The following is a 25,618-nucleotide window of genomic DNA, read 5'->3' as shown; positions in this document are numbered from 1 at the left end:
GTGGAAATATACTTCATTCACTTATATTTCCTTTTGATATATAGCAATGCTTATTTAAGAAGCTTGATGTAATTACAGAACATATAATGAATGAATGACAAAAATCTATATTCAAAATTTCAACGATGTTGACCATCTTACAATTTATTCCTTTAATTCAGTTGACACTTACAATTCTTGACAGTATCTGTTCTGTAGCACAAAATCAATCACTTAATTATTATATCAATTAGTGAATCTATTTTGGCCTTAACTCATCAGAAGAAATAGCAACTATCAATCCATCAAAAGGAAATAAGATGCAGTTGGACATGATTAAAAACTCCGAAAATTGGAAGAGAAGCTGCAAATACCATACAAGGTATGGCATAAGGGTCTACTTCACAAGATTTCCAGCTACGGTATAACTGGAAATGTTTTCTCAATCATTAAATCATTTCTCTCCGATAGGCTCATAAGAGTAGTGGTAGATGGACAAAAATCGGAGGCCTGCAATATAAATGTGGAGTCCCTCAGGGGTCAATCCTGGGCCCAACTCTCTTCCTGATCTACATCAATGACCTCCGTAAACACATACTTAAATCATTCGTTGACATCTATGCTGATGACACGACCATCTACGGCAACACATCAAAGGCTGTAAATGACAAAGTTCTCTCTGATTCTCTCTCCTCTGATCTCGAGCACGTGGTTCAGTGGGGGAAGATGTGGCTGGTTACCTTTAATGCATCCAAAACCAAACTCCTATCCTTACATCATCAACGCTCTGATCCCCAGCTGGCATCAATTGTGATGGATGGCTCTCGTCTGGGTGAGGCCCCGTGTTTTGACAAGCTTCTGGGTTTGACCTTTACTCCTGATCTGAAATGGAACAAGTACATCAAGTCTGTTGCCAAGGTCGCTGGAAAGATGGTGGGATCCTTCTACCGCTCCAGAAGATATCTCACTACTGATGCAATTCTCTATCTATATAAAAGCCAAGTACGTCTGTAGGGGACTAGGATATATAAATACCCCAATCCCGTTACAAAAGAATAATGAAACGAATGGGAATTGAAGGAAACAAAGACTCAATTAATGGATAAGATAAATGTCGTTTATTTGCTGTTGAAAGAAATGAACGTTTTAGTTATAACATGTCCGCGCGTATGTAACCCATGTTCGTTACAGGACTGGTGTTGTATCAAGAATAGGAAATGTGTTTTCATCTCAGGTTCGGGTCACTATTGTTTGTTCGCGCGTGGGAAGAGAAATAAATGTTGTAGGAAAATTGAGAATGGTAGTCCAGCGTGTAGACAAAGAAGAGGATATTAGAGTTGTCATCAGTTAGTAGTCAGCGACGCGAAGGTGTTCTTAGTGGCCAGTAGTAGATGTAGAGAGAAAGAGTGAGAATGTATACATACAGTCTTTAGCTCGTGCCCCATACATAGTAGGAAGTGGGCGTGAGGTACGCGTGCGCGCGCCGAAACGGCGGCGGCTTGTTAGCCCAACCTCTCTCGTTGAGAGTTGGTCCTAAAGAGGATTAGAAACAGCTTATCGCCTTGTTTTTATACTCGTTTCCAGAGTGTATTTTGCGCATGTGTATTTCCTTAGAAATCGGAAGTGACGTCGTCCATGTGCTGTGTTCGTGTTCGCGTGTGTGAGTACATGTGTATACGTAAGTGTGTGTGTATATATACGTGAATGTGAGTGTATGTACGCGAACGTGAATAACTGTACATGTGTGGATGTGGGCGCGTATGTTTGTGTGCGCGTATGTATATGACAGCTTGAAATATGAATGTGTGTTTTGTGTGAGACTTGAAAAAGGCTCGTACAAATACTCCCCCTCCTAGGAAAAAAAAAAAAATACATGCAATGTATATATATTTATGTATATATATATATATTTTTTTTTTTTTTTGTGAGTTGTGTTTTCGGCAGTTGATTTTTTGGTCCTGTTTTTTTTTTTTTTTTTTTTTTTTTTTTTGTTGGTGTGTTTGTTTGAAAAAAAAACGTCAAAAAGGAACGGAATGTCAAAAACGGAGTGTGTTCGTAAAAAAAAAAGTATTTACTTACGCGTGGAAAATGCGTTTACTCTTTTTTTTTTACTGACATTTGTTGGTTTGGTTTCTGTTGTGTGTTGACAGGTGCAAAGAGTTGCTTGGACAGAGAAGTGAATTGTTCCGTTTGGAAGGAAAATTTTTGTTTCGTGTTGACGGTGTCGTGTGTGTGTCCAGTTGACGGTATCTTCGCATTTTTCTGTGGTAATGTGTGCATCGTTTGGACGGGCGCTAGTCGCGCGTTTGTTCTTGTTGAACGGGGTCTGGTTACTGTTGTCTTCGCATGTGCGTCTGTGGTAGTGTGTGTACATTGTCTGTACGGGCGTTTGTTGTGTAGTCGTTCGTGGTTGCCGGCTGTCAACGAAACTTCCAAGTTTTGAGTTTATCCGCGTGCGTCGTGCATCTCAACTCGTATTGTTGATTCAACTTCTTCCTATGTGTTGATAGGGATGTCCTGTTTCTTTGTTGTTGCGTCTGCTTGTGCAGGAGGGAATTGCATAGGCCTATGTGATTTTGCTCCTCGCGTTTGTTGCAGGGTAATGTCAGGAAACCGTGAAAATGTTTGTCAAGCTCGAATTTGTTTTTAAATTCGATATGAAAGTCGACAGCTCCGTGTTCGTTTTTTTCTTTTTTTTTTTTTTTTCCAGAGTCTGACGAGGGTTCGTCATTGTAGTTGGTAGTAGTTATTCCTGTGGGTAGTGGTTTGGTTCGCTTGGTTTTCTTTGTTGAGAAGTTCGTTTTTTTCTTTATCAAATAAAACGCGCGTCTCGCTCAAAGCAATTAATCTCAAAACGGTAGGGTCGCTATGCTTGTTCGTTCCACGTCAGTCGGGCGCCAGTTTGTTGTGGACTTGTGGCATAGGAGGAAATGTGTGCTCCTCTCGCGTTCCGAGGGAAAATGAATTGTCTCGAGGAAGAAACGAACAACGTGTTACATTGAATTAAACTAACAGGAATTTCTTTGGTGAAAGAAAAGGGTACCACACGTGGTTAGTTTTGCGTGCGTCTCTCATTAACTGGTGAAAAGGAAAAGTTTATAGCTTGGCGTGCGTCTCTCGTTAAGTGGTGAAGAGGAAAAGTTTATCTTTGTAGAAAAGAGTCTGTGTGTGTATGAGTGTCTCGTTTAACCTCATCCATTTCATTTAAATAAAGGGGTCACCAAATTTGTAGGGGACTAGGATATATAAATACCCCAATCCCGATACAAAAGAATAATGAAACGAATGGGAATTGAAGGAAACAAAGACTCAATTAATGGATAAGATAAATGTCATTTATTTGCTGTTGAAAGAAATTAACGTTTTAGTTATAACATGTCCGCGCATATGTAACCCATGTTCGTTACAGGACTTGTGTTGTAGCAAGAATAGGAAATGTGTTTTCATCTCAGGTTCGGGTCACTATTGTTTGTTCGCGCGTGGGAAGAGAAATAAATGTTGTAGGAAAATTAAGAATGGTAGTCCAGCATGTAGACAAAGAAGAGGATATTAGAGTTGTCATCAGTTAGTAGTCAGCGTCGCGAAGGTGTTCTTAGTCGCCAGTAGTAGATGTAGAGAGAAAGAGTGAGAATGTATACATACAGTCTTTAGCTCGTGCCCCATACATAGTAGGAAGTGGGTGTGAGGTACGCGTGCGCGCGCCGAAACGGCGGCGGCTTGTTAGCCCAACCTCTCTCGTTGAGAGTTGGTCCTAAAGAGGATTAGAAACAGCTTATCGCCTTGTTTTTATACTCGTTTCCAGAGTGTATTTTGCGCATGTGTATTTCCTTAGAAAGCAGAAGTGACGTCGTCCATGTGCTGTGTTCGTGTTCGCGTGTGTGAGTACATGTGTATACGTAAGTGTGTGTGTATATATACGTGAATGTGAGTGTATGTAAGCGAACGTGAATAAGTGTACATGTGTGGACGTGGGCGCGTATGTTTGTGTGCGCGTATGTATATGACAGCTTGAAATATGAATGTGTGTTTTGTGTGAGACTTGAAAAAGGCTCGTACACGTCCAAGGATGGAATACTGTTGCCATATCTGGGCAGGAGCTGCTAAAAACAGCCTATCCTGCCTTGACAGAGTACAAAATAGACTTTGTGGCTTAGTGGGGGATGCCCTTTTCTCTACCCTGCAACCTCTCTCCCACAGAAGAGACGTTGCGAGCCTATCCTTGTTTTATCGTTATTTTCATGGCAGGTGCTCGTCTGAACTCCAATCTCTGGTCCCCCCTCACCAATCTTTCACGAAAAACACCCGTCTAGCTGAATCCACTGTGAAAAATTTCCCCCACTCTATATCTGTGCCTAAATCAAAATGTGGATTCCATGAACAAAGCTTCTTTCTTAGAACTGCACGCCTGTGGAACTCTGTTCTGTCTGCCTGCTTCCCTCCGGACTACAACTTGGATGTCTTCAAGTCCAATGTTAACAAATTCCTAATGAACCGCCCCCTTAATTAAACACTTCATCAAATCTCCACACTAACGTAATGTACTTGCAATAACCCTTATCCCTGAGTGGCTTCCGGGCCTTGATAAGTGGTGATCACTGTGTAAAAAAAAAAAAAATACCTCATAGCTTGCTTACATTACGCCATTTTGAACTTGGAAATCTAAATTCAAAATGGCATAATGTAAGCAAACTATAAGATATTTGTAGCTTCTCTTCCAATTTACAAATTTTTTAATCATGTCCAAATGGTCTATAAAAAATCCAATCATTTGAGGCTCTTAGCGCTGCTCTCCAACTTTTCGTTTTGGAAGAGATACAGTTTGAAAATATGGAGACAGACAGACAGACAGACATAGCAAGTTTTATAAATTAGATTTATTTTTGACAGAAGTGTTTTGTCAAAGATAGACACAAGAGTAACACAATTAAGCAAAATGGAAATGCATGAATTGTCAGGGCAAACAAAAGTATAAAGAATGTGTGTCTCATGTAAGGTATCTTTGGTTTATTTTGGTATTTTTTAGAAACTGTTTTAAGTAAGAATTCTGTGATCAGTAAAAAAAAAAAAAAGCCATGCTGAAATGGTTGATTGTCTTGGAGTCCCATCTTAACTGCGACCAGAACCAACATTTGAGGAAATTGTGTCAACAATGTGAAGACTTTGTAATAATGTAGAACCAAACAAAATTCAATGCCAGAAAGAGGATAAACCTTCTTTTTTTTTTTTCTTTTTTGTACTTCTAAAATAGAAGAATTAATTTTCTGGTTTTTAAGTATAACACAGAGAAGATAACTGGAATATGGTCCAAAGGAAATAACTATTGAAAAAATGAACCAACAATATTTTAAATGTAAATTGCTCCAAATCATTATTTGGTATTAACATGTAGTTAAAATGTTGAATTGTTTTTTTTGTTTGTTTTTTTGTTTTGTTTTTGTTTTTTGTTGTTTTTTTTTTTTTGTTTTTTTATTTATCCTATGCAGTTATTCAGACTATAAACTAGTTCAATATATTTTTTAAATATTTTCAGGGACCAACAAAAGCACGTACATTTGCAAACAGTTCAATGATCGGCACTGGACTAACCCCGGAAGGAATTTATCAAAATTATGTTATGTACGATTTCATGCTTGACCAAGGCATAGGGAATGCACCCAAAAATATTTCGGAATGGTGAGTATTTCTTTTATTAAAACTTAGTTGCTTATCAATATACATACAAAATATGGTAGATGAAAATAGCATGAAAACTTATCAGTTTGTGGACCCGAAAAATTATGGAAAATTATCGAGTAAAATTTTAATTAAAAAAAAATTAATTTACTATTCGAACTCTACAAACTCTGAATGACAGTCACGTTAAACCAACTTGTTGTAGAAGATTATATCCCTTCTTCTAATATAAAAACTACAAGCATATTTGTTGTTGGGAGTTCATGAAGTCCGAATAATAAATTAATTTTATATTTGGAATCGAAATTCTATTAACAAATTTTCTATAATTTTTGAGGCACATTAATATTTTCCACTGATGAGAAAATATATCCGTAAGTTTTCCTGTCATTTTATTTTGAATTGAATTATATTTCATATGATCATTAATATTAAACTAGTGTTTCCCGCTTCATTTATTTCATTCATGTTAAATAAATAATGAAAACAATTTTGTTGTTGAAAGAGTATAAGTTTATATTATCTTGGATTATCTGAGTGTGAAATGAATATGGAGAATGAGTTGTTTCTGGAAAAATATAAGTTTATTATTATAATAAATGATATGTGCGTGAAATAAATGTGGAAAAAGAGTTTTGCTTTAACAAAGTTTTATTGAATGTAATTTTTATCTAACTTTATAAACAAAACAAGGAAAGATAACTGTTTCCAAGTCCTTTGTGAACGAAGGGGCGATAACTATGGTTGTCTTTACTACAAAACAAAATATTAATAAATCATTGAACTATCTGCCTTTTGAAATAATCTGTGTTTTGGTGAAAAACATGAAATTTCTAATATAGTAAATACAATAAAATAAATTGTGAAATTCATATTCATATTATATCCATGGCACCTCATGGATTAAAAGATAAGGGTAGAAGTGTAAGTTTGCAAAATTGGCTTAGTTGGGGCAAATTATGTAGAAGCACTAGAACTTGATTTTGGCTTCTCCATTAGTAGTTGCTTATAACACGACTGCAAATTTCTGGAAATGTATTTCTGGAAACGTGTTTGTGAAGAAAAAAAAATACAGTTTTGTTATAACAACATTTTATTGAATGAAATTGTTATATTGCATACAAATGATGTTGTTTTTTTGTTTGTTTTTATTTTATGAAAGAACCAAGAGAAGATAACTGCTGTGAATAAAGGGGAGATAACTATGGATGTCTTTATTAAATTAAAATATTAGTTACTAATTGAATAATTCATCTATTTAAATAATCTTGGTTTTTTGTTGAGAATCATTAAATTTCTAATATAGTAAGCACAATAAAATCAACTGTGTAAGCTTATATATACATATTTTGTCTAGGACACTTTGTAGATTAAAAGATAGGAAGAACATCGTTTGCATAATTGTTCATTGAGCAGTGATACGAAATCTACTTGCTTTGATATGAAATATGACATTCTAACCATTATTATAACTTAAATAAGTTGAGAGAAATAACAAATAAGATAATTGTTTAAATCAAAAAAAATTTTTAATTATAAAATTTTGTAGTAAAAATCGATTATATTTTTTATCAAAAATTTTTTTGATATTTGGTCATTCTTCAGTCAAAATGATTAGAAAAAGAAAGAGTTCCTAATTGCTTGAATAAAAATACTAAAAACTAAATATTTTTTAAATTTTTTAACAGGGTATCTGGATATGCAAAACGACGATATGGAGTTGTAAATAAACACGTAGATAAAGCATGGCAACTTCTTCGGGTGAGTCAGATTCCATCTTGCATAAACTTTACCAAACTTTTGTTAAGAATTACCCATTATCGCAGGTAATTTGGAAAGTAATAATTTCTCATGTATTAATACAAAGTAATACTTACTCATGAACGAGGAAATGAAATAATTCCTCATACATCAAGAAAATTAATAATTTCCCATGCATCAATGAAAATTAATAATCACCAATGTATCACTGAAATATAATAATTACCCATGTATCAATAAAAAATAATAATCAGTCATGCATTAATGAAATATAATTTCCCATGTATCAATTTAAAGTCAAATAATGTTTACCCATCTATCAATGAAAAGTAATAATTACTCATGTATTAATGAAACATAAAAATGACCCATGCATCAATTACAAATAATAATTACCCATGTATCAATGAAATGTAATAGTTACTCAGGTATTAATGAAAAGTAATAATTACCTATGTATTAATGAAACATAATAATTACCCATATATTAATACATAGTAATAATTACCCATGGGTCAATTACAAATATTAATTAGTCATGCATCAATGAAACGTAATAATTACCCATGCATCAATTACAAATAATAATTAACCATGTATCACTGAAATATAATAATTACCCATGTATTCATGAAAATTAATAATTACCCATACATCAATGAAACTTAATAATTATCCATGTATCAATAAAAAGCAACAATTACACATAGATCAATTACAAATAATCAATGCATCAATTGAAAGTAAAGTAATAATCACCCATCTATTGATGAAATGTAATAATTACCCATGTAGTAATTAAATGTAATAATTACCCATGTAGTAATTAAATGTAATACTTGACAGAAAGTGATGACCTGTTCACATAGTCTGTTGTGATTCCTTTTTTATTTAAAAAAAATTTCTTGTTTATATGAATTTTACTTCATTGTCGTTTGCTGACAGCTAATTGGCTGATCACTTCGGCATCTTCCAGTTGCTTACCATAACCTGCCAGAAGATGTCAACATGAAGTTGCCGGAAATTAAGTCATATCCTGCATAGATAGCATACATTCTGGCTTTTTATTGCTTGCTTTTTACATGCTCTCCTGAATATCCATATTGTTTCAATAAAAAAAAAAGTCCAATAACTAACATGTTTTTTTATTATATTGATTTTTTTTCTTCATTATTAGAGTAAAATTCAAAAATCGAAATATTGAATTTCAAATAAAACCAATAATATCTACTTAATTGTTATGTCACAGTAATTACGAAAAAAACGATGAAGTAGAAAATTAATTATTAATGAAAACAGTTTTCGATGACAATTAGCAAAAATTAAGTTTTGCTAAAGCTTTCAAAGTTTCCAGAAAAAATGTACCCCCCACTTGTAATTCAAGCTCTCCATTTTGTATTTTTAGTAAAACTCAATTTTCGTTAATTTTCTTCGAAAACTGTTTAATTGGTTGGTTGTTTTTTGTTTTTTTTTACTGCATATCAACCCTTTTCAGGTTATTTAATGCCGAATCCGGTGATTTTGAAGAAAATTTTTTTAATAGAATATATTTGTTTTTTGCCAAGTCTGTTTCTATTTAACCCATAGTTAGAACCCTAACAGGTACTACCACTCCGGGTCAGAGTGGACCTGGGAGCAATGGCAATTGGGGGGGAGGGCTCCACACTCCCCAGAGCCCGCAAGCTGGGGCCTTACCATCGGATATAGTTTAAGGTCATATCCAGGACCCCCATTGAGGGACTTTTACCCTCTGCAGGGGGGCAGTCGGCATATTCTAATGCCCCACCGACAGGGTTGGAAAACTGTTTAAATCAATTTTCTATCATTTTTCGAAATTTTTTGGATATATTTATTACTGTGACATGACAATTCAGTAAATATCATTGTTGGTTTTTACTTGAAATTCAATTTTTTTCGAATTTCCCTCCAATAACTAAGAAGCACTGATGTTTTTTTCCTTTATCTGATGTTTAAAACCTTTATTGTTTATTCTGTAGGTTTCTGTCTATTCATGCAATCGATCAATGCACGACTCTGGCGATAATGTGATCTTTACTAGGAGACCATATTTGCATATGTGGGAAGCAGTAAGTTTTTATTCATTTTGGTTCTGTGATATTGTTTCCTGTTAATACAGAGTTTTAATATTTTATTTAATTGCTTATGTAATATAGTGGTTCGTATATATTTACGTGTCGATATATTTGATTGTCTAGTGATGAGAGTATGAACACGACAATAAAAAAGGGACGGACAACAGTTCTCTGGAGATTTACATCAGGGCCAATCGGAGAAACATACCGGGTCCATCTTTGACAGGAAGCTGCAAAGAAGATTCATCCCAATCAACAAATCTCAGAATGAAGATCAACAAATGTTCCATCTTCCCATACTTTTATTGTCATTGAAATCAATGAAATTGCCCATTTTTTTTAATCAAATCGATTGTCTACTCTAGTTAGGGACTCTCCCTCACAGTGTAGTGGGAGGAAGCCTCACGTGCCTCCCGGCAGTGACTTAGTCCACAATACATTGTAGTCTACATTGCACTGTAGAGAATCTACTGTTGATTTTATAAAATTATTTGTAAAAATTGGCTTGAATTAAAGTTTAAAATGCAAAAGTCAAGTATCATGGTTCAATTATGTTCTACACAGAAACATTCATCTTTGAATGCGCCCCTGTCTTATCAAAGAACCAACTGTTGATTTTATGAAATTATTTTTACATAATCACTTCAATTAAAGTTAAACGTACCAAAGTCAAGTATCATGGTTCAGTTGTGCTCTAAAAAGAAACATTCGTTTGAAACGCACCCTTGCCCTGTAAAAGAATCTACAGTGGATTTTATAGGCTTATCTGCCATTCGTGGTAATAAAATATTTCAAATGCACTTGTGATGTTAGGTTGTATAAAAGTGTCAACTTTGGTCAAAAGCGGACTTCCTTTGTGTTTTTTTGATTATCGATTTCCGATAATTATCAGACACATTCTGACAGAAAACCTATGTAAGAACACTCCCAAACACATCAAGTACCTTCATGTGAAATTTGTTTCTGAGTTCATAGGAAACTCACTCACACACATATGCACTAAGTTCATTCTATATAATAGTAGAGTAAATAGATAAATAGATAGATAGATAAATAGATAGATAGATATAATAATTGTCATTTTAAACATGGCTGCCAGTGATTTAATTTTTTACTTAAAGCTAAACTTTGAAGACTTGAAAACGTAAATTACATTTTTATTTTGTAATACGATTTAAATTTGTACAGTTTAAAACCAGAAATCAATTTTATTCAAACAATAATCAAAATAGGTGATGTAGAAAAGAGACTTTTGACAATTCAGCTAATATTTTGTGAAAGTGATTGTTTTTATTACTAAAACTAGCAAAAATATGCTCTCTCTCTCTCTCTCTCTCTCTCTCTCTCTCTCTCTCTCATATTTTTGCTAGTATATAAGATGAACGAACATATACCTCACTGTCCCCTCCCCACTAGGAGGTAATGCCTGGAAGGAAAATATCATGACAACAGAACAAATACTACATTACCATTGTTGAGGTAATAATTTAAAAGATGGTATGACAACAGAATAATAGAATGCCCCTCCTTCAAAGGAGGAGGTAATGCCTGTAAAAGTGGTCTTATGACAACAAAACAGATACTACACCATGACCCCCCCCTCCCCCCGAATTGAACATACAAAGTTAGTAATAGTATAGTTTCGTATCTCCGTTTGTAATAGTAGTACAATAGTCCGTAAATAGAAATAGTAGTATAGTTCTTCTCGTCAGACAGATACCAAATCTCCATAAGTAATCAGGTTCATCTTGTTGAACTTTTGAATTTTTATGTCAATTCGGGAATCTGTACCGAATTTCAACCAGAACTCTTTACTTAATCTATGGAGGTAGCTTGCTCTCATTCCGTCAGCCATGATTGAGTAGAAATTTTAAATAATTCATAATTGTATTATTAGTATTGCTTGTACTGAGGATTGAACCATCAACTTCCAAATGACTGTCATTTAAAACTGATTATCACTTAACACTTTTATTTGTTATGCCACAGTTCCTTGAACAGTAGCCCAAATAATCCGAATCATACAAAACTTATTTTTATTTGAAAAACTGGGCGAATTAGTTGTAGACATAAAAATGAAATCTGAAGAGAAATGCTTTTCATAATCTGACTTTATCTTTGCAGCTTTGGTATAACCCCAAAATGTTGTTTTATGCCTGGGATCATTTTTTTCACGCTTCAAAAACAATGAGCTCTGAACTGTTCAGGTTTGTACATTTGTATTTTTTTGTAAAATTTGAATGCCTTATCACAGGGATGGATTTAGGTCTCAGAGAAAAAGCAAATATTCTGGTTGAACCCCATAAAATAAAAATGAGGGCAAAAAGGGGTTCTTTGTAAAATTTGCAAAATTAATGATTTTTTTTTTGTAAAAAGTAATAAATCTTATAAAACTGATAGAAATAAACAAAAAGATTAAAAACCAAATTTTGATTAAGAATCAATAAGTATTCGATTATATATATATATATATATATATATATATATATATATATATATATATATATATATATATATATATATATATATAAGAGAGAAAGAAAATTAAAACTGTAAGTTGAATTTTATAATCAAAATTTATTGTTCGACTGAATACTCCAAAGAAACAATTTACAAAGTCCTTATTCCGCAGAGTTTCAAAGAATGCTATTCTTAATATTCTTCTCGTCAGAGGGCATAAAGAAATCAGCAAATTATATTTGTAGCAATGCTAGAATTTGCTAGTTAAAGCATTAAGTTAAACCGCAATTTATTGTAGTCATAAATTGCCAAATATATATATATATATATATATATATATATATATATATATATATATATATATATATATATATATATCAACGTCATCTTGTCTGGGTCATTTTGACATTGGCTTTTCTATTCTAAAATTAACTCAATCACCATTCAATTTTTTTTTCTTCTTCTTTTTCTTCACTCATTCTCCCAAAATTAGCCCAGCCTTGACAGTCGTTTTAAATTCTTTTTTCTACGCACATCTTATCTTCCTTTTAATAATATTATTTGAACTCATTCCCTTTTCCTTGTACCCATTTGTGAATTATTCCACGGCTTTCTGCCTTTTGGATTACTTTGGACCATCTTCCAATTACGCGATTCCCTTGGATTTTACTTGTGTAAATGGAAACTTAACCAACTTTTTTGAATTTTGATTTTTGGATTTTATCGTTATTGGATATTTTACCCTTCACCAGACTATCCATTCAAGTGAAATCACCTTTTTCTTCACCATATTCCCTCTGCTTCACTATTTGTTACCAAGTAAGATCTATGACTTACTTGTAGTTTCATTAAATACTTTTGCAAGCAAAATCCGAATATCGCATTTTGCTAAATTCTACCTTCTAATGAGAAGGAAAGTACTTCTTCGAAACTCCAAGGATTAAGGACTATCTACTTATTTTGTGCTTCCTTTTTAAAATTAAATATGTTTTTAACTCTTTTTCAAAGTGTTTTTTAACATGTTTTATTAACTACTTGTTCTTATATATATATATATACATTTATATAGAATTGGTTGAGAGATTCCAACGAGAGAAAAATGTATATTTAAATAAGAAAGGTCACCAACAATTGCTATGTATTTTTTAAGATTATTTTATTATTCCGTGTTTTGATTTTTCATTTATAAAGGTAACAGACATTTCCACCGCTTGGGAAACATATGACCAAAATGGACTGCGAAAATGCTTTTATACATTGTGAACACATTTTAAATATATTTTATTTTACACTTTGAATAAATTTCTGAAGAGGACGCTACACAGAACGTCTGAAACGCGTAAAAAACTATTTCAATGATTTCAAAACATTATTACAATGATCTAAATATGATACCTTTTTATATGAAAAATCAAAACACGGAATAATAAAATAATGTTAAAAAATGCATAGCAATTGTTGGTGACCTTTCTTATTTATACATATATATATATATATATATATATATATATATATATATACTTCAGAATAATGAAGGCAATATATATATATATATACTTCAGAATAATGTAAGGCAATAAATCCACTAGTATGCAAATCCAGTGATTATTGGTCTTATAAAATATTATTGGATGTAATATTTTGTAAAGACAATCCAGCTAAATGAAAATTGCTCAATATACCAGATAGAGCAAATAGATTATAATTTAGTCATTTAAATTTAATGATTTGAAACGGTTAAATTTCAAATCTAGAATTTTTATTACATGCAAAACAAAGAATACATTTTAATAAGTATATTTCCTTAACCCATGGGTTTCCGACGTTTATTCATCTCCTCAGATGAAAAAAATATTAGCAAATATTATAAATTGTTTGCACCTAATTTGCTAAATGTAATAAACATAGAAAATTATAATTAAAAGTTTTTAAAGTTTTTAAATCATAGAATAAGGGAAATTAGAGGTTGTGCAGAATGAAAAGGATATTGAACTTCGGATCCAAATTGTATGGTGAATCCTGAAGTGAGAGTTTTTGGTAACAGGGAAGTAAAAGGATCCAATGTGTATCGCTATTCTTCCAAGGCACAAGGTAACAATCCGAAGTCGGCATGATTCCTTGGGTTCTCCTTTGGTTAGATGAGATATATAGATTTTAAATTTAATCGTTTCAAATCATAAAATTTAAATTACTAAATTATGATATATATATATATATATATATATATATATATATATATATATATATATATATATATAAAGAATAACATATTTCAGGTGTCTCTTTATGTCAAACTCGGCGCTCTGTACCAAATTTCAAACAGAATCCTTTATTTAATCCATGAGGTTAGCTTGCTCTTATTCCGTCAGCCATGACCAAGTAGATCTCTTAAATAATTCGTAAATGTATCCTTAGTATCGCTTGTGTTGAGAATTGAACCTTTAGATGACTGTCACTTAGAACATATTATCACTTAACCCTTTTATCCATTATGCCATTGGTCCTGATACAAATAATCCAAATAATAAAATAATACAAAACTGAATATTTATGCTATGTTGTGACACAATGAGGTATTTTATTGGTGCATTATTAATTGATTAAATTCATTTTTTTTAATTGTGGCAAACACACTTTCAAAGAGACAAGTATCACTAAAATCTTTACTATCTTTAATTCGAAACGTCATTTTTTTTATATTTGAATGACAATATTGGTTTTGATTATAAATAATGGAACTTGTAAAGATTTTGATCAAATTATAATTTTAAGACGTTGTATTACTTGTGTGTAAGGTGGCAGCTGAAAGAAAGTGTTTGTAATTTAACAAGTTATATGTTTCGGATTGAATTGACAACTTGAAGAAATTACTTGTTTAGATTTATCTGAATTATCAGGAAGCAAATTATACATCGGATTATTGATTATTAAAAATCAATTTATGTTGGCAAATTAAAAAGATTATATATGTGCACCTATAATATCAGATAAATAATTACTTATTGACAATTTGGCATTAGAATCCACCTTTGGGGTGAAACAAAGGCTCTCATTGATCGAACAATAGTAGGAGAGTAGAAAATGAGACACAATTTGTGATTGGTTAGCAAATCTTAAAACTCGTTTCCAGTGAACTCAGCAGAAGATAGTCGATTAACCTGAGAGGTAGAATGTGATAGGGAGTAAAGTCAGTGACTAACCGAAAGCAAAAGTGGAAAGAAAACGAAAATAAATTCTTTCCATTTTTGCTACCTGCTAAGGGACAAAAGCACAAAGTAAATTTCAAAGTTCCCTAATCAAAGACTTAACAACATTCAAATTTCTCAATTTGTCTTCTTTTTTTTTCCCCCCAATAAAAACATTTCGTTTTTATTGTTACACACCTGTATTCCAATTGTTATTGTCCAGAGAAAATATTTTTTGTTTTGCTACCAGAATCAACCATTTACTCAGGTTCCTGATTTATTTGCAAGCCCACTTACAGAGACACTGAAATGCTGTTTTTAAAATTCATTTTAACAAAATAAAATAGTATTTTAAATTAAAAACATGACTGATGATCAAAAACGTTTTTTAGACTTAATCATGGCAAATGAAAGAAAATACTATTTTAAACTTAAGCTTTAATCATTAACTTAAGATATATACGCTCTCAAAGCTTGCTGACAGAACTCTTTTCATGAGCTCAATGAAATAAACCGCCCCCTTAAGTAAGACACTTTATCAGATCTCCATTACTAACGATTACTATGATATTGTCCAATTGATTACTGTACACGCAATAACCCTTATCCCTGAGTGGCTTCCGGGCCTTGATAAGTGGTAACTTCCATGTAAAAAAAAATAAAAATAAAAATAAAAAGCTCAGATCCAGGCTTGACCTCAATTCAGTAGATGAGACCTTATGCTGGAATAGACTGAGATGGTTTGGCCACATCCAACGCATGACAGTCAACAAGTAACCAAGAAGAATCTTTAAATTTGATGTCCCTGGAACCTGTCCAAGAGGTTGACCCAGGAAGAGGTAAAGTGATAGCCTCAATCAGGACCTGAGATATCGTAGGGTAGCAGAAGCATTGGTAATGGATTGTTAAAGTTAACAAATATTTGATATCTTAGATTTTATATTTCTAGTGGTGCATGTTTTAAAAACATATCTTTCCCGAACATTTTAATAACAAGTTTTCCTTGACCTTCCCCTGTGAACTGACCCTGCTACCTCAACTGTTTTACATCTACCAACCCGAGAACTCCTCCATTTTTTTTTTTCAAATGTGACTATGTCATCGAAACCTTCTGTTCTGTATGCAGTTCCCTGTACGGTTTTCTTTAAAATTTACATTTTTCATATCATTTCTTTTTACGAAACATATTCCCTCAACCCTTACTGACCACGTTTCATATCCATATATCATCATGCCGCATAAACATGCCTGATAGGCTCTACCCTTCATCAACTGCGGTAATTCCATCCAATCCATTGTCTCAATTTCACTCATTTAAACCATTATAAACCCCCCTTGCTCCCAGAAAATATGCTTCACTTCGAATTTAGTCGAAAACATTTACTAAATAATAATTTTTTAAAAATTGTTTTTTTTTTACAGATATGACCTGGTTGATGTCACACGCAATTGTCTGGAGATTTTGATCTACAAATATTACAAAACCATAATTAATGCCTATAAACAAAAGAATCCTGTTCTTCTTCAGTAAGTAATTTTCTGGATTCAACTTAATGTTGGATTGTTCAATGAAGTTTAATGCTATTGTTCTAATGGAAATGACAAAACTTTTATGGCGCTTAAGTCACAATCAAAATATTTTGGATAAAAAATCATGTGTTCCTCAATCTCTAATATAAAATTAGAATACCAAGAAAATTTTATACCAAAGATAGAATAATATACAATTTAACCAAGGAATGCTCTAGTCTGTTTTGCTTAGGTGTTTAGTGTTAAAAATAATTTCTGTAAATAAAAACATATAAATTTGATGATTTATATTGTAAATAAATCGAACCATTCTTCATTGTTATAATTATTCAAATTGTAAATAATTTGATGATTTAACAATTTTTTTTTATTTTGAGTATTTTATGTAGACACAACATTTGAAAATTCAAATATTTCAGATTTGCATTAATTAAGTTTTAATGTGTATACAAATTTAAAAAATTAGTTCAGATTTACATGAAATTTCATCCTTAATCATGTGAGATAAATTAAACAAGATTTCTTGAATTCCGATTCCTTCTAAAGACCCCTCAAGTTTAAGCTTTAAATTTTAGACATTTTCTAGAATCAAGATCATGTAATGGATTTTGATCCAGATTTTAAATAAGGATTCGAGGCATAAAGATTTAGAATAATTATATCTTGATTTTAATCTTTGTAAATCAGACATAAAAATAGTGAAAAACTGTTCTGTTTAGAGAATTCATTTTTACCCAACCTGGGGCGGGTATTCTCATATTTTTTTTTTTATAAATATGACATTTTAAAGATTAATCATTTTTTAATAAATTTTTTTATTGTAATTTTTAGAAGAGCAAGTAAAGACTTGAATGAAGTGTTAATGGATCTGGACACGTTGTTGGCTTCTGATCGGCACTTTTTATTGGGAAATTGGTTAGAAGCAGCCAAGAGTCTTGGATACACAGACGAAGAAAAGAAACTCTATGAGTACAACGCCCGTAACCAAATTACCTTGTGGGGACCAAATGGAGAAGTAAGTACATTAATTGACCCCCTCATTTCAGATATAAGCACACTGATTATTCAAAATCTAGATCATAGGAAAATCAATGACTATGATTGAAACATTTTATGGCTGTAAAAAGTTCCAAAAGTAGGCTCTGAATGATGGGTGATCCCCTTAATGTGTGATCTTAAGGGCAAATGTCACATAGACCACTATACAAGTAAGGTCATTAGCTTTCCAACGAGCCTTCATTTATTAAATTCTGATCAATAGTCACTGAGATTTGGAACTTATAATCTTGCCAAAAAATGTGGTATATCAATATTAGTGGCCTGGCAAGCTAACAGGGGAGAAAAACAAGCAAAAACAAACTAAGCAAAATTCATCCCAAAGCAGCAAAATTAAAGCTGGTTTGTCATGACACTACATATATAAATGTAAGCTAATTTGGGCATATTTTATTGGCTTGAAATTATAGGTTCTTTTCTACTAATTGTCATAAAATCTTAACCATAGAATAGTATTATGATCTTCAGAAAACCTGCAAATTTTCATGTAGTTTTGGCTCATAGAATCAGAGATATGAGCATTTCAATATTCAATTTGGCTATAGTATAGATATATCCATATATAGATATATTACTTTTGGGGGCAATTTTACAAGTTTGAAATCTCAGCAACTACTGATCAGAATTTAACAAATGAAGGCTCGTTGGAAAGCTAATGACGTGAATTGTGTAATGGGCTATGTGACATTTGCTCTTAAGGTCGCACATTATTGTTTAAAAAAATGGGAGATCACTTTTCTATATTAATTCAACATAAAATGAGAACCCACTTTATGGTTATCTTTGCTATAAAGCGGATGCTGATTTAACATAAAATTAATATAGAAAAGTGACCCCTCACCCATTTAAACTATAATTTGTTCGTATCTTGGAAACTACTCGTTTCCTGGGATTTTTACTGTTATTTCCGTTTTCAGCACTCTCGAAAACCTTTAATAGTGGTAATATCAAAGGATTTTTCATATGTGGAAAGATGTTACACCTTTACCAATAATTCAATCACAGTCATTTGTTTTCCTAGTTTTGCATATGAATTACAAAATATCTGATATTTCCCCAAAACCTCTGACTTTGATGGAGAAGAAATTAAAACTTGCTGCTATGGTTTCAAATGATCTGAAATAGCAGCAAGGGGAGACTTGATTCCAAATATTTCTCATATGTTATATCTTTTGTTTTCATACATAAATAAATTTCATAGTGTATAAGGCTTATTTGATACTGGAGATATTCATAATCGTACCTTATTTCCAAAAGATGGGAGATATAACATATGAGAAATATTTGGAACCAAGTCTTCCCTTGCTGTTATTTCAGATCATTTGAAATCATAGCAAGTTTTAGTCTCCCATTCATCAAGACCAGAGATTTTGGGGAAATACAGATATACTACCTTGTTTGGCAATTTTATAAGTTTGAAATCTCGGTGACTATTGATCAGAATTTAACAAATGAAGGCTCGTTGGAAAACTAGTGACCTGAATTGTGTAGTGGGCTATGTGATATTTGCCCTTAGGGTCGCACATTATTGTTTCAAATAATGGGAGATTACTTTTCTATATTAATTTAATGTAAAATGAGCATCCACTTTATGGCCCTTTTTTTGGGGGGGGGAGGTTATTTTTTAGGGGTAGTGTTGATTGTGGCCTGGTAAACTAACACAAAACCTGAAAATGAATATCGCATTTAAATTTTCCGCAAATAAGTATTTTTTCAAGTATTAAGCAAAAATATGCGCGCTTGCGCATACAACAATGGCCATCACTTATAACATAAACAATCACATTGCTTAATGCCCAGAAAAATATTTATTTGCAGAAAATTTAAATACGATATTCGTTTTCAGCACACCTGATAACCTTCCAAACAAGTCAGGTTTTGTGCTGATCTACCAGGCCACAATTACCAAATAAACACCAACCCTCTTCATTAAATGAGGATAAATTAACTTAATTGTAGTATCAGAACAGATACTACACTTGGATCTTAGCCTAAAGGTTAGATCCTACTTTTTATTATGTAACTGCTACAATCTGAGATGTTTATAAAACTAACGGTTAGTATGATTATTTACCCATACTCATATTGCATATTCTCAGCTTATATTCTAACTAGCGCCATTCATCCGGCGTTGACCGTCTGGGCTTATAACCTATAAGATGGGACTTATATCAGGGGAACCCATTATAGTAAATCATAAAATAAAAAACAACAAATATTTAGATTCATCAAACTACTGCTCTCATCTTGAGTGTGTGTTTCACAACGTTTCGGTTGATGTAACGTCCGACCTTCTTCATGTGTATCTAGTCAAACTTGGGAATTTGAACGGAATTTCGAACTGAACTTTTTATTAACTTTACAGGGGTAGCATGCTCTTGTCCCATCAGCCATGACTGGATAGAAGTAAGTAATTCACAATTGTATTTTTCGTTCACCTACACTGAGAATTGAGCCTTCAACCTTCAGAATATTATTTTTACAATTGATTTTTCCAAGTACTGTAACCACTGTGCTAGGGGTCCTTCTTTTTTTTTAATCTTCAAACGTTTAATGTTAATTTCTGACTGATTTTGTTCTCGGTTTATTTTCCAGATTTCTGATTACGCCAGCAAACAATGGGCTGGACTCGTTAAACAGTAAGAACTACAATTTTACATCATCATCATCATTGTCGTCGTCATCATCATCATCGTCATCATCATCATCGTCATCATCATCATCATCATCATCATCATCATCATCACTATTTTTATGGAATCGTGTATGTGAAGATGTATAAGTATTTGATAACTAGATACTTCAAAAGCCTTTAGCAAAGTCTGACATGATGATTTTTCTCAGGAAAACCACTTTATATGGTATTACTAGACGATTATTTATTGCTAGTTGTATATTTCCGGTGTTGCCAGGTTGTAAACATATTCACGGTTGGAGAGTTTAGTCTCATTTTCTATATCTATAAAGGGCGAAAATCTGTTTAAATGTATGTATGTATGTATGTTTGTATGTCTCGCAAAAACTTTCGACAGAGGCGACAGATTTTCACGAGATTAGTATCATTTTGAAACTCGACCCTTCGGACGACAAATATCGAAAAATTGGCTAAATACATTAATTCCTAGATTTCATTTAAAGGCATAGAATATATATATATATCTATATCTATATATCTATATATATATATATATATATATATATATATATATATATATATCAATTATGCTGGAATATAAATGTGCTAATGTCCGTTTTCAGTTAAAAATTAATTTATGAAACAATTAATGAAATTGTGGATAGACAGAAATACGACTTTCAAATACGAATACAAGATACAAACAAGCAAGGAAGTCCACACAGTTTTATAGTTATATAGATAATCAAATCTTTCTTTACCCAAATAAAAATCCAGGTTGTTCTTTATAATGGTACACATAAACAACATCACATCAAATATGCCTCGGTTGGTTGATCTATCGATCTGGTCGGGCTCCTTGCCCAGACCAATATGACACTCTCTCTCCAGATTTCTCTGTCTTCCATCAGTTGCCTCAGATCTTCAGGATCACAGTTGGTGTCATGTGCAATTTGCTAGATATATATGGATTTAGGTCTGTTGAGTCCACAGGAATACATTTCCCACCACCAACCATGTCTACTACCATCAGGGAACGACGTCTACGATATGCCAGTCACTGCCAGAGGAGCAAACAAAATGGCGGTTGATACTTAGACCATTATTCCTGATCTCCATAAACGACTTCTCCCGTGTGATTGCATCTGAGATGGGTATATTTGTTGCTGGCACTATGCTCTATTCTCGGCATAAAGGTAAATCAAATGTCTACACATACAAGGAAACGAGTAAACCTTTAGAAAATGACCCCCAGTCTGTAGTAGACTCAGGCCAGAAATCGATGGTCATATTTAATCATATGCAAAGCTCCTCAGGTGTAAGAGTAAATTTGTTAATGGCTAGCCAAGCTTTTCTTAATCTTGTTCTTAGAAACTCCAACTTTACAACATGGCAAGGAAGAAGAAGAGAAATGAGAAAGAAAGCATACTGAGGATAGAGTATAGCTCCGAAATATATTTTTGTCATAAATTTCAAACAAGTAAAATATTTGTTTATTTTCCTAATATTACGTTGTGATTTGGTTTTCAAGCGCACTTGATGCATATTTTATTTTATAGCAATATAGTTTTTTTTTAGGCACAGATAGAGAGTGGAGAAAATTGTTGATAATGGTTGTAGCTAGTCGAGTGTTTTTTTGTGAAAGTTTGGCAAGGGGAAACGAAAGTTTGGCAAGGGGAACCCAGACGAGCACTTGCCATGAAAATAAAGATAGAGCAGAGACAGGCTCATAACGTCTCTTTTATGGGAAAAAGGCTGCAGGGAAGAAAAATGTGCCTCACCTACTAGATTTCGAAACTGGTTTTAATCTCTATCAAATATATATATATGTTTTATTTTTTTATTACCGGTTTATCTGTTTTGGATGTTGGACTGTATTTACGATCTAACAGCCTCGTCAGACCTTACAGAAATGGTTGGTTAGTATTAGGAAGAATTGTTTTTAGAAGGAATACGAGAAAGAAAAAAGAGGGAAAGAAAAGGGAGGGGGGTTGGGATAGGAGATAATAGGGGGGCGGGTAATGGCAATATTTCAGTTTTGAAGGTTAAAATATATTAGGTTGTATTGTGTGTGGGGGGTGTAGCAGATTCAGATAGGCTTGGGTGGAGATATGTGGATATAGGGAGGGGGAGGTGGAGAGAGGATGGTAAAGAGAAAAGAGAGGGGGTAATGAAAGGAGGGGGGGAAATAGGAGTTTCAATTTTTGGGGTTGAAAATTTTGACTACTTTTTTCCCCCTGTTCAAGGTATATTAATTAGATGAGAAGGGGAGAGGGAGAGATAGATGCAAGGAAAGGGAGAGAGAGAGAGAGAGAGAGAGAGAGGGGGGAAGCGTTAGTTAGTGTACCTATTTACTATGCCTCCCCACGGGACAGAGTTAGACACCAGGGTCGTTTTTTAACGTGGAGAAAAGGTACAAAAATAAAAATTGTCTCAGTCGTGAAGGATTTCTCCGCCACTGAAAGAGAACAAGAAATAGAAGTGCAGCATCTGAAGAACAGATACTACCCTTTGATCTTGTCTCGAACAGTTACAATGCTTCATTTACGGCGTTCGTCGTCGCTGTTCATTTCATAGTGGGTTGTTTTTAAGCAGTTAAGAGTTAATACAGACGTTGACGCACACACAAAATATCGTATTAATATATAGATAATGCAACCACGCCTTTTTATTCATATCATGTCTAACTCAGATGAACATGACACTGTAACGTTACAAACAAAAGAAAGAAAGAAAAGTCCGGGTCGCCATTTTTTCCTTCTTTTTTTTTAAACAACACATTTATTACACTTTACTCTCCCATCATGACACCACTTTTTTTTTTTTACCTGGAAATCACTACTTATCAAGACCCAGAAGCCACTCGGGGATAAGGGTTTTAAAAAAAATCTCTTGCCATTGTCCATCTCACCTGATGTACACTTTTCTTCTTCCTCCGATCGCGTGCCAGCCATAGCCGGCCCATTTTCATCCTCGACTTTACACATCCATTTTCTTCAACGTCAACTTTCTTCTTCTGATCACATTTTTGCTTCTCCATTTTTCTTTATTTTCTTGCGCACTTCCTAATTTGCATATGAGTGTTTTTCGGGTATTGTTGCTACTGCTAATCTCTATGCAAGCCAGCCATCCTTTGCTGCTGCAGATATTTTCTGACGCACTCAAATTCACTATGTTACACTAATTACGCTTTTTTATTCATATTGTGTCTAATTCGAACAAATATGTAACAACGTTTTTATTCATATTGTCAGTCTTCAGGCTCAGAAATATTCTCAAACCGTTTGTTACAGTTCAAACTTCTCTCAGACTCCCACGCCGTCTGGTACCATTGAAAAGGAACAAACAAAAATAAATAAATCCAACTCTGCGTTATTTTTTTTTCTGTTTTAGCAAAAGGAATTTATTACCATTACTTTTGTTTTTTCTAACTGTTCATTTCGTCTGCCATGAGATTAACAACACCCTGCCGTCTTGACACCAGCTTAAAAGTTTTTCAACACCACCAATGGGCCACACGTCCATCTCACTCGTTTTTTTTTTTTTGCTCCTCACCACGTGGTGTATTTTTCTCTCCTTTTTTTTCTTTTCACTTTTGCCGCAATCCAATGCACACTTGTCAATTTGCATTTTTTTTTTTTTTTTTTTTTTTTTTACACAGTGATCACCACTTATCAAGGCCCGGAAGCCACTCAGGGATAAGGGTTATTGCAAGTACATTAAGTTAGTGAGGAGATTTGCTGAAGTGTTTACTTAAGGGGGCGGTTCATTAGGAATTTGTTAACATTGGACTTGAAGACATCCAAGTTGTAGTCCGGAGGGAAGCAGGCAGACGGAACAGAGTTCCACAGGCGTGCACTTCTAAGAAAGAAGCTTTGTTCATGGAATCCGCGTTTTGATTTAGGCACAGATAAAGAGTGGGGGAAATTTTTCACAGTGGATTCAGCTAGACGGGTGTTTCTCGTGAAAGATTGGCGAGGGGGGACCAGGGACCGAGCATCTGCCATGGAAATAACGATAAAACAAGGACAGGCTCGCAACGTCTCTTCTGTGGGAGAGAGGTTGCAGGGTAGAAAAAAGAGCATCCCCCACTAAGCCACGAAGTCTATTTTGTACTCTGTCAAGGCAGGATAGGCTGTTTTGCATATGCGCTGCTGCTAATACCTTCGCTAGCCATCTATCTGTTGGCTGTTGCTGCTGCTGATATTTTCACACGCGCTCATATGCTTTCTGTTACGTTCAACAACAATCTTGATTAACTTCATAAGTACTGAAACCCTCTCGGCACCAATTTCTTACAATTACCGATTTTATTTTTACACATTGCAAACGTTTTTTTTATTATTATTATTGCAATTAAATAAGCTCAATTTCATGGAGCCTATATTTTTATTTTTTTATACAGATTGCAAATTTATATTTTTTATGGACAGATAACCAAACTTTTTTGTTTTCTTTTCATTATCACAATTAAATAAGCTCAATTTCATGAAGCCTATATGACTTCCACGTAGCATCTATCATTTAGTGATAATTTCTAAATCTTTCCATTTTGTTTTCAGTTATTACGGTGCAAGATGGTCATTATTCACTGACATGCTACAGGATGCCCTGCGTGATGTGAGTTTTACTTTTATAATTTTCTTTTTTTTTTCTCTCCAATGTTTCACAGAGTTAGGCAAAAGGAACATTTTTAATATAGGAAAAATTAAACTCTCTAAAAGTGGTCACTCTGGAATGGAACAAGAGTTTACATTGCCTCAGTCTAGAAGGATATCTCCTTTACTGACAAAGGACAGAGAAGATGAGTATCAGAACAGATACTACACTATAATCGGTCTTATTAATCTGTCACACTTAAGGTTGAAATAACATTTTCATTGATCGATCACACTCAAGGTTGAAATAACGCTGTAACACTGGCTGGCTTTATTTAATTAACAGGGTAACATGCTCTTGTTCTGTCAGCCAGTTTTAAGTAAAGCGCAATTGTATTCTTAGTATCCCGCACACTGAAGCTTAGACCTTCAACCTTCTGAAGAGTGGCACTTTCAGCTGAATTTTACCAAGTACTTTATCCATTATAAATTCTCACAAAGCACGTTTTTTACAAAATACAGGGGAAAAGTTCAGTTCTCACGTGTGAGAATGTGGTATCAAATCGAGGATAAGCTCTGAAACAGAATATGGCGATAGTTGGTTTGCGTCTCAATCGGTGAAGTAAAAAATGAATAAGAAAGAAAGAA

General features: G+C 33.4%; 1 protein-coding gene across 1 annotated transcript in view; it reads left to right on the top strand.

The window, feature by feature from the left end:
* The window catches only part of LOC145261275 (alpha-N-acetylglucosaminidase-like), an 85,512-nt gene that overhangs the window by 50,476 nt on the left and 9,418 nt on the right, over positions 1 to 25,618 (top strand). Inside the window, exons 14-21 of the mRNA XM_080119751.1 lie at positions 5,510 to 5,652; positions 7,341 to 7,413; positions 9,411 to 9,500; positions 11,631 to 11,713; positions 16,574 to 16,678; positions 17,513 to 17,696; positions 20,333 to 20,376; positions 24,935 to 24,992. Of these exons, the coding sequence (XP_079975877.1) occupies positions 5,510 to 5,652; positions 7,341 to 7,413; positions 9,411 to 9,500; positions 11,631 to 11,713; positions 16,574 to 16,678; positions 17,513 to 17,696; positions 20,333 to 20,376; positions 24,935 to 24,992 (780 nt within the window). The remainder of the gene's footprint in view (positions 1 to 5,509; positions 5,653 to 7,340; positions 7,414 to 9,410; positions 9,501 to 11,630; positions 11,714 to 16,573; positions 16,679 to 17,512; positions 17,697 to 20,332; positions 20,377 to 24,934; positions 24,993 to 25,618) is intronic.

The sequence above is a fragment of the Euprymna scolopes genome, chromosome 37, assembly GCF_053919585.1.
Source record: "Euprymna scolopes isolate OS-2025 chromosome 37, ASM5391958v1, whole genome shotgun sequence".
Taxonomy (NCBI): domain Eukaryota; kingdom Metazoa; phylum Mollusca; class Cephalopoda; order Sepiida; family Sepiolidae; genus Euprymna; species Euprymna scolopes.
Note: the sequence above shows the minus strand (reverse complement) of the source record. Positions and strands in the feature narration are given on the sequence as shown.